The sequence below is a fragment of the Eleutherodactylus coqui genome, chromosome 9, assembly GCF_035609145.1.
Source record: "Eleutherodactylus coqui strain aEleCoq1 chromosome 9, aEleCoq1.hap1, whole genome shotgun sequence".
Taxonomy (NCBI): Eukaryota; Metazoa; Chordata; class Amphibia; order Anura; family Eleutherodactylidae; genus Eleutherodactylus; species Eleutherodactylus coqui.
The window spans coordinates 815,001-830,993 of record NC_089845.1 but is presented as its reverse complement, the minus strand read 5'-3'; the positions used below and the strand labels follow the sequence as shown (position 1 = coordinate 830,993).

The window sequence follows — 15,993 nt, the reverse complement described above, 5'->3', positions numbered from 1 at the left end:
AAGTCGTTCAACGTGGACAAGACTAAGGATAGATATGGTTATATAGTTTCCACCGACTTTGAAACCAATAGGAAATCATCCAGATAAGGGTTTTCTCCTAAAGTAAGCTATCATTTATATCACTACTTTTGTGAATTCCCTAGGGGTGGTATACCAAAGGGCAAAGCCTTAAATTGGTTGTGGTGAATTAAATCGCCTATTTGCAAAGCAAATCTTAGGTATTTATAGTGGGCAGCAGTTATCGGGAAGCAATAATATTCGTCTTTCAGATCTATGGTGCACATGATGCTCCGAGGATCTATTAGGAATACGATGGATCTAATTGATCTCCATCTTAAATTTCCTATAGGAAATAAATTTGTTTAGGACCTTAGGTTATAGATAGTTCTTATAGAGCCATTTGGTTTTTTAATCAAGGAAGGGGGGGGGGGGGGGATAGAAACCTTCACCCCTTTCCTGTTCGGGTACTTGCATAATGACTCCCAGATCTTTTAGTGCCTGAGTGCCCTTTATCAAATTTTCTGTTCTTGAGGGGAACCCGAGGAGGTTAAAACAAATCTTTTGGGGGGCAGGAAACTAAACTTGATTTGATATCCCGTTTCAATTATTTGTAGTACCCAGGGGTTGGACATTGCATGCCGCCACTGGTGTATATATCGTGATAGTCTACCCCCCCACCATTGTGTTAAGAGCTTGCTGTTTTGCCTTTCCCCGATCTCCTTTGGGGTACAACCACCCCCCTGGTTTCCCTTTGGTTTCTGGAGGTGGCTGCCGTGTTCTTCTTGAGAAGCGTGGTTTTCTATACAACTTTCTATCTGGAAGAATTTTATTCTTGCCTCCCGCTTTTTCAAGGATTTTATCCAGGACAGGGGCAAACATGTACTCTCCTTGAAGGGGGATTGCAGAGCTTGTTCTTTGATGTTACACCTGCCGACCATGACTTTAGCCATAATGCCCCTCTTGCGGTGTTACTCAACACTGCAGTTTTTGTGCCGTATCTCACAGATACTGCTGAAGCGTCTGCTAGGAATCCCGCAGCCATCTTTAGGAGGGGAAGACAGCTTGCCAATTCCTCTCTGGGAGCCCGCTCTTTTATTGAGGTCTCCATCCAGTTTACCCACAGAACCATGGATCTGGCTACTGCCGTCGCCACAATATTGGCTTCTATAGTGAAGGCATTTTCCATGGTTTTCTCATCAGCCCATTAACCTTCTTATCCATTTGGTCTGAAAGTTGTGGTGCATCCTCGAAGGGTAGCAGGGTTTTTCTTTTTTTTTAGCTACTTTGGCTATCTGCATATCCATTTTTGGGGTTTCCTTATATATACAGACATCTTCTGGTGAAGATGCCAGTCTGTTCCTGAATTCTTTTGAGACTGGAAGTCTCTTTTCTGGATTTTGCCATTCATCTGAGATGACTTGCTTGAGGGTTTTATTTATTGGGAAAAAAGTTTGTCTTCTGGACCGAAGCCCGTCGAACATCTCGTCCTGGACCGTCCTTTGACCTGCATGGTCTCTCTCACTGCCTTGAGAAGATGCTCCATATCGCCAGAAGAGAAATAGTATTTTTCCTCGTCCTCGGTTTGTGGCAACTGGTCCTCTAATTCCTCTTCTGAGGGGTTCCAGGGACTCTTCCAAGATAGAACTCAGTGACTCTGCTTGCCTTGACCTTTTAGAGGGTCTTGACGGACCAGGCTGCGTATGGGGGAGGGATGCAATGGAGACTTGTTATACCTCCCTAATCAAACTCCTAATATCTTCCTTAAATGCCACCATTTATTTGGCTAGAATTTTCCCTGTACATTCTTCGCATAACAATTTTTTGCAACTATCCTCCAATCTTTTATTGCAGATAGCGCATTTTCTGGTCTGTTTTTTGGAGCCCATTTTACTCTTCAGACCCTCTTTATCAGTCTGAAAAACATACGCAAAGAATGGGGAAAGAGGAAAAATGTGCACTTAAATCAACATCAGCGACATTGCATATTTCTTTTGGCTTATAGCCACTCATGGTTTGCGGGGAAGGGGGGGGGGCTGCCTCTTCTTCACATGCTAAGCTGTCGCGCGCTGACGTGGTGGAGCACTTTCTCTAACTTGCAGGATAGCCTCTGGCAGGAGTAGAGCCTGTGGAGGCAGATTTTTAAATTTGGCACCATTTCCGGGTTTTCCTGAAAGCACCCCCCCCCCCTTTGTGCAGGGAAAGTCATTGTTGTGTGCACTGCCGCAGAGTGTAGGCCCACCGGATGATCTTGTAGTGCCACGCCGCCGGCAGTCGGGATGCTGACCCACCATGGAAACCTTTGCTGCTCCGTGCTTCAGCACAGTGTCCTTGACGAGTACACCCCCAGAGCTTGCTCTTCATCTAGCCACCGTAGGTTCAAGAAGACACTAAGGTGTGGAGAGGAGGTGCTTTAAAGACTCTTCCTGTCCCTACTGAGGTCAGAGGGCAACCTCCATATCTAAATGGAGCCGTCGTGATGACGACTGGGGGAATTATATATTTATTTTGTTTTTGTTTTTTTTTTTCAGTCACCAAGTTGCACTTGAGCATGCAATCTTTTAATCATGTTGTACAGTAGCAGGGCTCAAGGTGTCTTCCAAAATGGTCACCAATGCACCCAACATTTTACAAAAATGGCAACAAGACTTTTCCGGATTGTTGCCATTTGCAAACAGCCTGCCACTGCCCCGCAGCGCTGTATTAAAGGAAGCCTAAAGGATGGTCTTCTAGCACCTCTGCTAAAAGACATGCCACCTGATAATAGTCATACAACCCTGAAGAGCTAGAGATGGATCAGCACACACTGACTCAGTTGTGACCTGTTACCCTGCAAGTTAGCCTAATTTGAGCTGCACTGCTAGTGTCCCCTATTACTGGTGGTGGGAATATAGGGCCTGGCAGCTACTGCTATTGTGGGGATGAGATGCCTGGCTGTTACTGTCAAGTGAGTGAGTCTGTTTTGCTCCTGCTGCTACTATTGTTAGGGTGGTGGAAAAAGGGGCCCTGGCTGCTGCTGCCACCAGGGTACAGGCACCTGCGTGCTGTTACTATTATGGGGTCTGGCAGCAAGCACAACTGGGGCTGCACAACCAAATATCTCTGTGTAGCCCTGTGACCTTGTACTCCCAATGGAGGTCAAAGGTGTTACAATGTAAGACATAGTCTGGAGGGGGGAAAAAAAAAAAAAGTCACAAAAATTTGTAGTTGGATTTTTATTAACAATCTGTGACCTGTGGTCATGCAACCTGCGTCTAACACAGTCACCCCATTTACCTCAGAGACAGTTTTTAGTTAGACAAAGTCACATTGTAGCTCTAGCCTTAATACTGCAAGGGGTGAGGCTCTAGATGTGTATAATATATACATATTAAAATTTCTGTTGGATTATTTTGATCATGTGTTCAGTCTAACATGCCGGAAAACGTTGTGCGGCATGCTGCACCATTTTTCTGGTACAAGGAAACGTGTGACGGAAAAAGGACAGAATTCAGTGTTGGGTACCCATGCATATCATCATAAGAGGCTGGTTTCCATAATTGCAGCAGATCTGGCACATCATTTTATTTTTGTTCTTCTGTTCCATAATGGAAGAAACCTCGACATGGTTGGGCCTTACCCTGTGGTTGTAGAAAACTGGAGTAGAGTTTAGGATGATCTATGTGCATTACATTGTGGGGTTGCACGGTGGCTGTATATTTGCCTCATGTATTTTAATTATAGCAGCAATTATATATGTATTTAAATTTGCCAAATAAAAATGTTCATTTGGCTCCCAAACATTTCCTTTTGGAGCTTGTGGCTTCTATGTGATTATTTTTCTTTAGACTGGGGGCCTGAATACACTGCAATACTTATTGCTTGCAATTCAGAATACAATTAACATGTGCAGAATATTTGTGCGGAGCTTAGCCATGCTAACAAGCTCCTGCTGGTATGCATTCCCAAAACTGAGAAACAGGTATTGGGGGCTTTGGTGTTTGCTTCAGGAACATGTAGCAGCAAAAAAAGGATTTTCTTACTTACCGTAAAATCTTTCTCATCTTGTCATTGGGGGACACAGCAAAGACCATGGGATATAGCTGCTGCCACTAGGAGACGACACTAAGCACAAGTATTAGCTCCACCCGCTGGCTATATCCCTCCCTGCCGACACCCGGCTAAATCAGTTTGTATGCTAGCAGTAGGAGCAGCCATGTGGGAACGGAAAAAACAACAATAGTTATCAATATGACACAAAGGTTCTAACTGTAATGAAAACACAGCACCATGTGCAACTTACAGAACCGGGGTCCTGGCTAGGACAAACCACGGTGTCATATAGAAAGAGTTGGTGCTGTGTCCCCCAAGCTTGTCATTACAAGATGAGAAAGAGATTTTATGGTGAGTAAAGAAAATCTCACACACGTGTCATTGGGGGACACAGAAGAGACCATGGGACGTTCCAAAGCAGTCCCCTAGGGAGGGAAAAGGAAAATCCCCAAACGCAGGCGGTCAGTTTACAGCCGTCTGTAACCTTCCCCCTAACTCAGAGAAAATGTGTAGGGACGACCAGGAGCCTCCCTACACCCTTGTCTTATCCATAGCCCGGTAGGCCTCAACCAGCACCGCGCGGATCCAACGTGAGATGATGACTTTTGAAGGCTGCAAGACCACAACTCCGATATCATGAATAGAGAATCTGAGCATCGGAATGACGAAGTCTGTTCCAAATAGATCTTCAGAGCTCACACTAGGTCTAAAGCATGCAGAGCCTGTCCCCTTGGGTGGACTGCCACCAGACAGAGTGACAGCAGCACAATGTCCTCATTGATATGGAAAGACGACACCACCTTGGAGAGGAAAGGAGGAACCAGACGCAATACAACCTCATCCTGGTGGAACCCTGTAAAGGTTGGCTTCGCCGTGACCTCCGAGACCCTTCGAAGGGAAGTAACCGCCACCAGGAAGGTTACCTTCCAGGATAACCGCCATGGTACCCTTGCTAATGGTTGGAACGGATGATCCTGTCGGGCGTCCAAGACGAGATTCAAATCCCAAGGTGGTACAGGGGAGCGAAACAGGGGTGCGGTGTGAGCGACTCTGCAGAAAAGTTCTCACAGCCGACCTGACTGCCAAGGGGCGTTGAAAAAAAGAGACAAGGCGGAAATTTATCGCTTGAGGGAACTGAGGCTGAGCCCCTTCTCCAGCCCATCCTGGCACCAAAGGGCGTACCCTCTCCACACACAATGAAACACCCTCAATGAGGACCCCTTCCTAGCCTTAAACATCGTTTGAAGGACCGAGTCCAAAAAAAAATTAGATTTTTTTAAGGAACTTACCTAAAAAGTCTCGCCCATATCATTTGGGGGCACGGCTATGACCTTGAGACGTCCAAGAGCAGTACCCAAAGGGTGGGGATTGTATAAGCAGCTGCATGTAAAGAAGTGAAATCAGCTCTTTAACTGCAAAAAAGTGCCTAGGCATCCTGCATGCTCAGAAACAGAGCAAAAAAAAGGGGATCCGAGAACCAGTGCACCACAGAGAAAAAAAAAAGGGGAGCCCCCGACGAGGAGCTACCAATGAAGTACCCATTCTAGAAATATGTGCCGTAACACAGCCTGAACATATGGTGTCTCTGGCACAGTGACCCCGCACTGCCGTGCCAGCGCGAGGAAGCCACCACAGAAAACCAAGACTCTACCAGTGTTGTCAGAATGAGGCACCGGTTCCAGAAATATGGGGTCCACCAGTGTTGTTAGAAGCAACAGCGGTGAGCAAGGGTGACCGAAGAACCTTCGTCCAATAGTGCATCCCGCTTAGTAGACCAGGCGAGCTGAATATGACATCAGCACCATCAGAAAGAGGGGATGAAACCAAAGAGCTGGGGCCCTTGACAGGCGACCTAGTTGCCGGATATGAGCCTCGATGGTCCTTTCGCAAAATCCTCTGGGGTTGGGAAGGCAAGCGCTAAGAATTGAAAACCGTATTAGTGTATACCATCTCACGGTCTCCTGCTAGCAATCCTGGAGGAAATAGCACAGGAGAATCGCAGCGCGCTACTAACTCCGTCTGCTTAAATACTTGTCTCCCGGTCCACGCTCTTACCTGCGTAGGAAGGCTACGTGGAGAAATGCTGTAGGAGTGAAGTCGCAGACTGCTCTGACTACAGAGTACTGCTAACGGCAGAGGCCCATACATGCCTAATAGGAGAGAATGAGAGGCCCGTTCGACCTGAGAGACCCACGTCCACATTGACACGGCTGACGGACCTCCTACAAAGCCACGGATACTGGTTTGGTTCCGAGGCTGCCAGGAGAAGGACCGGACCCATAGTGGATCAGCATATTAGAGCTAAATGGAGGGGAGCTAATAGATGGATCTACAGCCCCCAGGCACCCTGTTAGTGGAGGACCCCCGGCAGGAGTCCTGATTGGATGTCCATCCCACACAGCATTATGAGTGCACATAGTATGCGGCTCTGGGCAGCCCCAGCCCGCGTCTACTCCTGTGAGGAAAGTGCTAAAGCTGCCTGCAAGGACAGTGCAGACAGGCCCCCGTCAGGTACGGTTCCATTCCGGAGCGTAGAAAGAAAAAGCAATATATGTCTGTGGACTGCCTGTGCCCAGTAGTCCTTCCCTAAGGAAGGCACTACCGATGTCAGCAAGCCTGTAGTACTCATAACCAGTCTGAACATGGCTGGATGTAATCTTGTACTGCATTGAGAGCACACGTGGCATGTGCTTCTTGCCTGCAGTCATGAACACGGACATTGCGCCAAGGCTGCCTGTCAAGAACCACATGCGGCACCCCTCAGTGAGCTAGCCAATGCTCAACCTGGTCTGTAACAGACCTAATGGGCGATGAGTCTGGGGACTCCTTGTGTGAGTACTCCTTCCACATGAAGGGTACCACAGGTGTCAGCACAGCTGGAGCCATGCTGCAATTAGTTTGCACAATGAGATCTTCTTTGGCTGGATGTCTGTAGTGAGACCGCACATAATACATAGCTCTGGCTGGCTCCTGTCCACGTGTCATAGTGCACAAGGGCACTGCCCAAAGCTGCCTGAGGAACTGCAGGAGGGGCAACCGGAGAGCTACCGAGAGGCAAGGCTCCACCCGGTGTGAAGCAGACCTGGAAGCGATGAGTCCGGGGACTCAGTGCGAGTACTCATTCCACATGAAGGGTACCACAGATCTCAGCAAGGCCGGAGCCATGCTGGCAATTAGTTCGAACACTGTTGTCCGTGAGACAAGATATTCTCTAGCCGGGTGTAATCTCGTACCGTAGCGAGAGCGCACATAGTATGTGTCTCTGGCCGGCCCCAATTGCATGTCATCCTGGATACAGACACTGCACTAAGAATCTCTGCAGGGAACTGCAGGAGGACAACAGGCGAGGCTCAACCCGTAGTCACAGTTGGATGCAAATCTTGTTGTATGCAGAAAGTGGACTTGGTATGTGGCTCTGGCCACCCCTGTCCGTGTATCATCCTGGACTCTGACACTGCGGTATAGCTGCCTGCAGGGAACTGCAGGAGGGGCAAAAGGGGAAGCACAACCTGGTCCGGAGCATGCATAAAAGGTACTACAGGTCAATTAACTTGAACACAGTTGTTCGCCACATGAGATAACCTGTAACTCAGTGAAAATCTTGTATCGTGTGCAGGTACTCTTCCCCATGTGGGAGGAACCACATGTTCAAACGCAATAGAACATGTGGTAACCAATACTGACCTGCTAAGAGGTGAGGGGGGGGGGATGAGGGGGTTAACAACAGATCCCAGCAGCCAACTCCAACAAGGCCCCCAGTGTACGCATAACACAAGCCGCATGGCACCAACTAATATGGAAAAATGTTAGCTAAAATCCTTACCGGGAGGATAAGTCAACTCCCCTTCAGACCCTATGCTCCCTAGAGGGTCTCCGCACCCTCGTACCCGAAGAACGCACAGGCACCGGGGAGGATGGACCGGGAGGACACGCATAAGCTGGAGAGCTTACCTTGCTTCCGAGGACGGGTGCGCAGCAGCCCCTCCCTGACCGATCATGCCTACCGGAAGCGTCCTGGGAGACTAATGTCCCACAATCCAGCCTACCCAGAATTGTGCCAGCCGCCTGGGTGAGGTCACACACCGCACGAGGCAGGGAGTAAGCCCATTCTGGCTCAACCGCAGGTGAGGGCTAAATTTGGGGTAGTGCGTGTGTGTGTGGGGGGGGCTATTCTCAACCTGTCCGAATGCGAACTTCGTATTACAGCGAGAGAAAGCATAATGTGTTACTCTGGCTAGTCTCAATCTGGACTCCTGAGCGCTGGGGTCAGACATTGTGCTGGAAACTGACAGGAAAAAAATCTGTTATGCACGCTCCATGCCAACAATTCGCACTCTACATGCGGGAGGGATACAGCAGCGGGAAAGCTTGTCCCCCCCAGGCAGAGCTTACCCTTGGTCCAAATGTGGTCTGGGAAGCCACAGGGCCCAGAGGCTGGAATACTGTCCACCGTTAACAGGGGGAGGGGGAGAGGAAGGAGGGATGGTGCTGCGCAGCCAGTGAACTAATCACCAGGCTGTGGCTCTGAAATTTCAACCTGCGTTAACAGGCGAGTGCCATTACACCAAACATAAGCAATGCGCTTTTTGTGGACTACTCACGGTTTGTAGATTTTCCCTGCTACCTCCATGCTGGACATAGCTTTAGAAGGCTCTGAGCTGTAACCCCACAGGAGAGGCTCACTGGGGTACGGGAGAGGGGGAGGGAGATAGACTCACATCTCGGACTCCTAAAGGATGGCTGCTCCCCAACTCCAGCAGAGCCTTCCCCCTAACATCGCCTACCCCACACGGGGAGGGGATAGGATTATTGACACCTACTATCAAGTCTACTGAGGGGTGGAATATCTGGCTACAAAAAATGAATTGTTCTGGTGGGTGTAGAATTAAAGGGGGTTCTGTCATTAGAGAGAAAAAAATATATATATCAATACTTACCTATTCGTCCCCAATCTTCTTACTGCATGTATCTTCACCTGGCTCCTGCAGTCCCCTACGTCCCTCTCACTGCAAGACGGTCGATTCTTTTTCTGGCGACGAAGCATCTATTAGCTGCAGTCTCCTTCCTGCCGGCCATAGTACGCTACGTCCCTAGTGATGTAGCATTCACAGCCTAGAGGGGACTGCAAAGCTATTGCAGAGACTGCACATGCTCGCTGTCTCTCTACAATAGTATAGGAACATTCACAGCGAGACAGTGCACATGCGAAGTCTCAGCAATAGGTCGGCATTCATTCCTAGGCAGTGAACCCTACACATCACTAGTGACATAACCTACACTGATGTGCCGGAAGAAGACTTCAGAAAAGGACGCTCCATAACAAGAAGAGGATCCGGGCGGCTTGCGGTGAGATGACCTGGGGGACTGGAGAAAATGTAAGAAGACTGTCTGGGGAGGAAAAAGGTAAGTAATAGAGATGAGCGAGTATACTCGCTAAAGGCAATTGCTTGAGCGAGCATTGCCTTTAGCGAGCATCTCCCCCGCTCGAGACTGCAGGTTCGGGTGCCGGCGTGGGGGAGCGGTGAGTAGCGGCTGTCAGCAGGAGGGAGCGGGGGGGGGGGGGTGAGGGAGAGAGAGATCTCCCCTCCGTTCCGCCCCGCTCTCCCCCGCAGCCGGCACCCGAACCTGCAGTCTCGAGCGGGGGAGATACTCGCTAAAGGCAATGCTCGTATACTCGCTCATCTATAGTAAGTAATGGGTTTTTTTTTGTTTTCTAATAAAACCCCTTTAATAAACTGGTAGTATATGGCTCAGCTTTGCATGCATTTGATATCCACATGGCATACAAGCCTTATAAACTAGTCTCATGGTGAGCCTACAGAAAGAGAAACAAGTTGAGAGCTAGATTACTAATCTATGAGGCTTGACACTTATCTTCATACAACAAAGACATTACTATTGGAAGGGTGAATAAATAGTGAAACATTTAGACAGTCAAGTTAAATTTTACTATGTCTGACCCTGGCAGTTTTTACTTTTCTGTGGGCGGAAGGTTTTGTCTGTGCAGGTTATCCATTCTAATATCAAGAATGTTAGAGGGAGTAGAGGGAAAACACAAAACACAAAACAAAGTGCCAACGTCCGATCAGATATCTTTAATAGTTAAGGGTTTTATAAGCACAATATACAGCTGACTAATCAGTAATGACTAATGAGGATGCTTCTGTTTAAACTGCAGTCCACAGTATCCACAAGTTCCGGTTTTTGTTTCCTTGTCCTGTTAGGCAAAAAAAAAGAGCAAACCTATTGTTAATTGTGGCTTTCTTTGAAATCATCACTACTGTGCAAAGTGCAGACAAACGCTCTATATACGGAATGTGCTATAGGTTTATACAGTACTAGCTGATATACCCGGCCTCGCCCAAGTTAATTTGATACACGTGTTTGCACTGAAAATTTTATGAAGTCAAGGTTACTTAAGAGTAACCGAGGAATAAAATATGTACACATAGAGGAGCGTTAGATTCTCCTCAGGCTGCATGTACCGATGTCCCTTTGCAGAATGTGCCACCCCTCCCACCCCCCTCATTTAGAACCTAAAGAATGCTCGCGCCAAATTTCATGCTTGTATGACACCGAGAAATTACATTACATAGGGGTGCATTTACTTTTGCAATTAGCATTAAATAATTGAGTTGTGACTCCTTTGCTTTTTCTATTTAGGACCTAAAGAATTATCATCCCAAATTTTATGTTTGTACGACTTTGGGAAGTTAGAGAATTAGATTTGGTACATTACACAGAGGTGCCAAAACTTTTGCACTTAGCACTGAATTTTAAAGTTGCGACCCCTTTACTTTTCCTATTTAGGGCCTAAAAAATGCTCATGCCAAATTTCATGTTTGTAGGACACCGGGAAGAAAATTAGTGGCGAGTCAGTCAGTGAGGGCTTTCACACATACAAATATAATATACACACAGTCAATATTGTAAGCTTTTAAAGTTACTAATCCCATCCTCAGATCACCAGGGCAGGATGCAGAACATTTAAAGACTTCAGTATTTTTCTATACACCATTCCCCTTCACAGAATTAGTCTGGAGCTGAGGGCTGTGTCAGTTTACTCTGCTATGCAGATAAGGCTGCGCTCTAAGTTGTGCAGACCTGCCTGCAGACACTCACCAGCTTCTAACATCCAGGAATAGACTTCACTGACCAGCACAATTACAGGTGAACGTAACTCATGAAGGACTTTTTTGTCTGGTGAAATGACAGACAGCTAAACAGAAACTGAGTGGCCATTCAACGGGAAGGGGCTCCAGAGGCACTTTGACCATTGCAGTCTAGTGATTTAGGGCCTGTAATCTAAGGCAATCATTGTTGTAGCTTGCACTATTGTGTCCTTGCTTGTTCTGCAGCGATCTTTGTTGGCTAGCTAACTGCAATAGCGCTGTAAGTCAGCTGGCACAGGCTCTGACGATAACAGATGCGGTCATGCTGGCTTAATGAGAGGACTGTGCATGTGTGATCCTGGCGGGAGACCGCTACAGCCTCCAGACGTTCCATAAATATGTGTAGCATTACAGTAGTCTATCCCACTTGAGGTTTACAGGACATCAGCAGCCACATGAGCGCTTTTGCGATCAAAGAACAGGCACATTTTTGGGACTCAATGTAAATTACTAAAGCTAAGATTCTGGGATGTGTTGGGCAGATATAACATGGACAATCACTTATAGTTTCCTGTTCAGATTAACATACAATGCTTACTGAGTTTACATGCAAGGGGGTCTTCCTTGGCTTTTTAATCATTGCTTAATGGGCGTTGTGATTGTACATTACTTGTGTACGGCCAGAGGAAGGAGTAAATCCGACTCTGGAAACGCAATGCCTGAATAAAGATGCCCTGTTGTCCCGACCGCCTGAGTCTCGGCTATTGGACGCACCGTGGTCCTCCTTACTCCTCGCTTGGCTGGATTATACACGGAGATCCTTACTCATCCATATGGCGATGGCAGCTGCCACTAAAGCGTTTTTGCGTGTTGCGCTGTCTCTACCAGGTGACAGTTTTTGCTGCACCTTCTCACATCATCCATTGGAGAGCCTTTACAACATGGTAAAGTCAGCCGGGGCTCTAAAGCTATGTAGCCCACTCTGCTGAGCAGAGAATAGGACAAGTCCTCTTATAAAGGCGTTGCCTCGCTATTAAATATTACAATTCTGTTAGATTACCATTTCTCAATCAGAATGGTGATCATACATGCTGAGAACCTCAGCCAGTTGGAACCCGAACACTTGAAGTAACTGATCACCAGAACTGGTCAGAATTAGGTGAAGGTTCTATGAAGATGCATGGTGTCTCCTGACCCTCCTCAAACATGTAGCGGCTCTAAAGACTCTTAACTAATAGTTGTTACTACTTCTAGAAGCAATCTAAAAAGGGTGAGGGGTAGTTCACATACAGATTTATGGGGGAGTTTTTTGAGACAAAGCCAGAAATGGATCCTGAAGATACAGTACATATAGGGGAGGTCTTATAATTCTCCTTCCTGCTGGACCCACTTCTGGCTTTGGGTCAAAATAAGTTAAAAAAAAAAAAAACTTCCACGAAAACCAGAGTGCAAAACCACCCTGAGGACCCTTTCAGACTGAATGCTAACTATTCAGATTCTCGCTGGATCCTGAATCGCTCACTGTGTATACAGGCAGCGACCGGACGGATAACATTGTTGGACATTTACTGCAGGCATAAAAATCAAACGACGATCGGCCTCCGTAAACATGACTGCTTGTTTACAGTGAATGGAGCCGCGCGGCTAGAGCAATCTCCTGTCCCCTCCACCTCCATTCACTGAGCGATTCTATGTGTAAGCACAAGAGCGATTATAAATCACTATATAATATATATATAATGGTAATTATCACAGTGACAACTGTTGGGTGCTGAAATGCCCGACAGTCATCTTGTGTAGAAGCACCCAAGGCCTTTGTCACATAGGCTAAATACAATCTAAGCCCTCCTGCACACGGGCGTATTTGCATTGCGGGGTCTACAGTGGGCATCCGCCTCTGGACTCCGCAGCAAATACAGCCCATAGTATTCAATGGCAAAACGCCACTTCATCTCCACGAGCGGAAATCGATTGCGATGTACTGCGCACGGAGAATAAAAATCGCAGCATGCTGCAGTTTTGTGTGGGTTACGCATGGCTGGCTTCCATTGAAGTCAATGGCAGCTGTCCGTCCCAGAGGACTTCCGTAGTGAACACTGCGGAAGTATTGCGGAATACACGCCCCCCCCCCTCCCCTCCGTGCCGCAGCTAATGCGCATGCGCGACGAAGTGCCGTCTGGCACATCCGCAGCATGTACAGAAGCCACCGGACAGGTAAGCTGAGGCTACCGGACAGGCACCGTGTCGAGCTCTGATGCGGGAATCTGTGCCATGTGCAGGAGGCCCAAAATCTGACAGCTCAATCCACATATGGTCATGGATTTTAATGCGCATGTGCACATGGATTTAACGCTAGTAAAGGGGGAACCATGCCAAGGATTGATATTTTAATTCTTTTTTTTCCCCACAACATTGATTTCAGAACCAAATTGCAAAAAAAGTGCTTTGATGCACATTTTTACACAACATATGAAGACATCAGGGTTGGGGTTACACACAGTTCATTGTGCAGAATCCACGTATATTCTGTGCAGAGGAAAGGAGCAGCTTTCTCTTTAGGATACATTATACAGCTTTTAATCTTTGCTTGTACTTTTGGATTTATAAAAAATCATTAGTAACTTAAGTAGTTAAACTTACCAAGTTGATATAAACTTTGGGGTGACCGAGCGCTCCACCTCCGCCGTCACAGGATACTATTCTGCTTCCAGATTCATTCACAGCTTGCTCAGCAATCAAGTTAATAGCAAACTGCTCATTTAACTGCGAAGACAACCAATATCATCAGGTTTGGGGTACAGCCCTGGGGTGGTAACCGGCATGTGGCTGAAGTCCCACCTACCCATGGGCGCTAGCGGAGGCAGTGCTGCTCTCTTCTGTCCATCGCAAGCGGTCAGGGCTTCAGCCACATTGCATTAACCACCCTGGAACAGTACACTTTATTTATTATACACACATATATATATCTCAGCACTATACACTATTACATGCTGGGGTATCCCATGATCGTGTGGATTTTTACAAACTACAAACCATCAATAGTAAAATAAAAAAAGCAAGTTGTTTAAAAGCAGAACTTTATTTTCAATTTCATTGTATTCTATTGCAATTGTAAGTAGCTTTAGTCTGCGGAGTGCGAGTCTGTCTGCTTACGGGGTCTTCTTAATAGCTACATTAGAATGATCTACTGTTCCAATCTGCTGATGGATACGACAGCTAAGCGCACACAGGCTGTAACACAGGAGAAAGTAATGCGATGTCTCAGTGACTGACAACACAAATACCTTCCAGGTTACTCCAGCAGACATCAAGGCACCGACGGTGGCAGCTGCAAGACCCCGTCTACCCGCTGCACAGGACGGCCGTGCCTTGACACTTCTGAATGACAAAAGGACCATACTACTGTCACTTAATGCACGTCTCTCAAGGCATGGATGACCTTATTATTAATGCTTGGGCTCGGAAAATCAATCCTACTGGAGAAACACTCAGCATCCTTCCTAGCAGATAAATGAGCAGGACGGGAAGGAAATATCTGCTGCGCTGGAAGAACAGTACAAAGTGGTCCACAGACAGCACTGCCAATACCCGCCATCCCATAAAGCAGCGTGTTTAGTCCTCCGCGTCCGCCCTGGTAATGGAGACATGGCATAGCATGTAGGGTTACACCTCACTAGCTAGTAGTGTCACCCGGAGGTACGCCCCACCAGCCTGCGGGCTTCCTGTCTCCAGCGTCCGCACACAGTAACAGCACTGCCAATACCCTCCATCCCATAAAGCAGAGTGTTTAGTCCTGAGCGTCCGCCCTGGTAATGGAGACATGGCATAACATGTAGGGTTACACCTCACTAGCTAGTAGTGTCACCCGGAGGTACGCCCCACCAGCCTGCGGGCTTCCTGTCTCCAGCGTCCGCACACAGTAACAGCACTGCCAATACCCGCCATCCCATAAAGCAGAGTGTTTAGTCCTGAGCGTCTGCCCTGGTAATGGAGACATGGCATAACATGTAGGGTTACACCTCACTAGCTAGTAGTGTCACCCGGAGGTACACCCCACCAGCCTGCGGGCTTCCTGTCTCCAGCGTCCGCACACAGTAACAGCACTGCCAATACCCTCCATCCCATAAAGCAGAGTGTTTAGTCCTGAGCGTCTGCCCTGGTAATGGAGACATGGCATAGCATGTAGGGTTACACCTCACTAGCTAGTAGTGTCACCCGGAGGTACACCCCACCAGCCTGCGGGCTTCCTGTCTCCAGCGTCCGCACACAGTAACAGCAGCTCCGCTTCCTTGTGCCCCTCGGGAATTCTGTACGGGGTCACGGACGCTGTCCCTGCTGTAAAAACACGCAAGAACTAAATCCGCCACATTTTCATGGGCACGAATAAGCAGATCCCGTAGGGTTTTTCTGACAGGAGCTGTTTTTTTTTTTTCAAAGTGCGGAGATACGCAACATATTAGAACCTTTAAGAAAAATCCCATTTCTTCTTTTACTACTTTTGTACAATAAAACTACATTTTTTTTTATAGAAAGACAATTGCCTGTTGCTTGTATAGTGCATTCTACTAAGGCCAGTCTCACACGGACCATCAGGTTTCCGCATGCAGGAGCCTACAGTGGCCCCAGCCAGCGTACCTTCGCTTTCTGTATTGCAGATGACTGCGGACACTCACATCAGTCATGAACAGTACAGTTTGTTTTTTCCTCTTCAAATATTTGTTTTTCCCACGCTGTCGCTGGGCGATGATGCGGGAATCCATGGCCTATCCGCAATGTCAACGGCTGTGATTGGTTCACCGAACGCTGCAGCGATTGGTTCTCGAGCGCTGCAGCTCAGCCAATAAGGGCCTGC

General features: G+C 47.6%; 1 protein-coding gene across 2 annotated transcripts in view; it reads right to left on the bottom strand.

The window, feature by feature from the left end:
- Positions 1-10,109: 10,109 nt before the first annotated feature.
- The window catches only part of NDUFS6 (NADH:ubiquinone oxidoreductase subunit S6), a 26,256-nt gene continuing 20,372 nt past the window's right edge, over positions 10,110-15,993 (bottom strand). For both annotated transcript variants that reach the window (XM_066579084.1, XM_066579083.1), the window contains 2 exons: positions 13,782-13,904; positions 10,110-10,246 (listed from right to left, as the gene is read on the bottom strand). In XM_066579084.1, the coding sequence (XP_066435181.1) occupies positions 10,178-10,246; positions 13,782-13,904 (192 nt within the window). In that variant the 3' untranslated portion in view covers positions 10,110-10,177. The remainder of the gene's footprint in view (positions 10,247-13,781; positions 13,905-15,993) is intronic.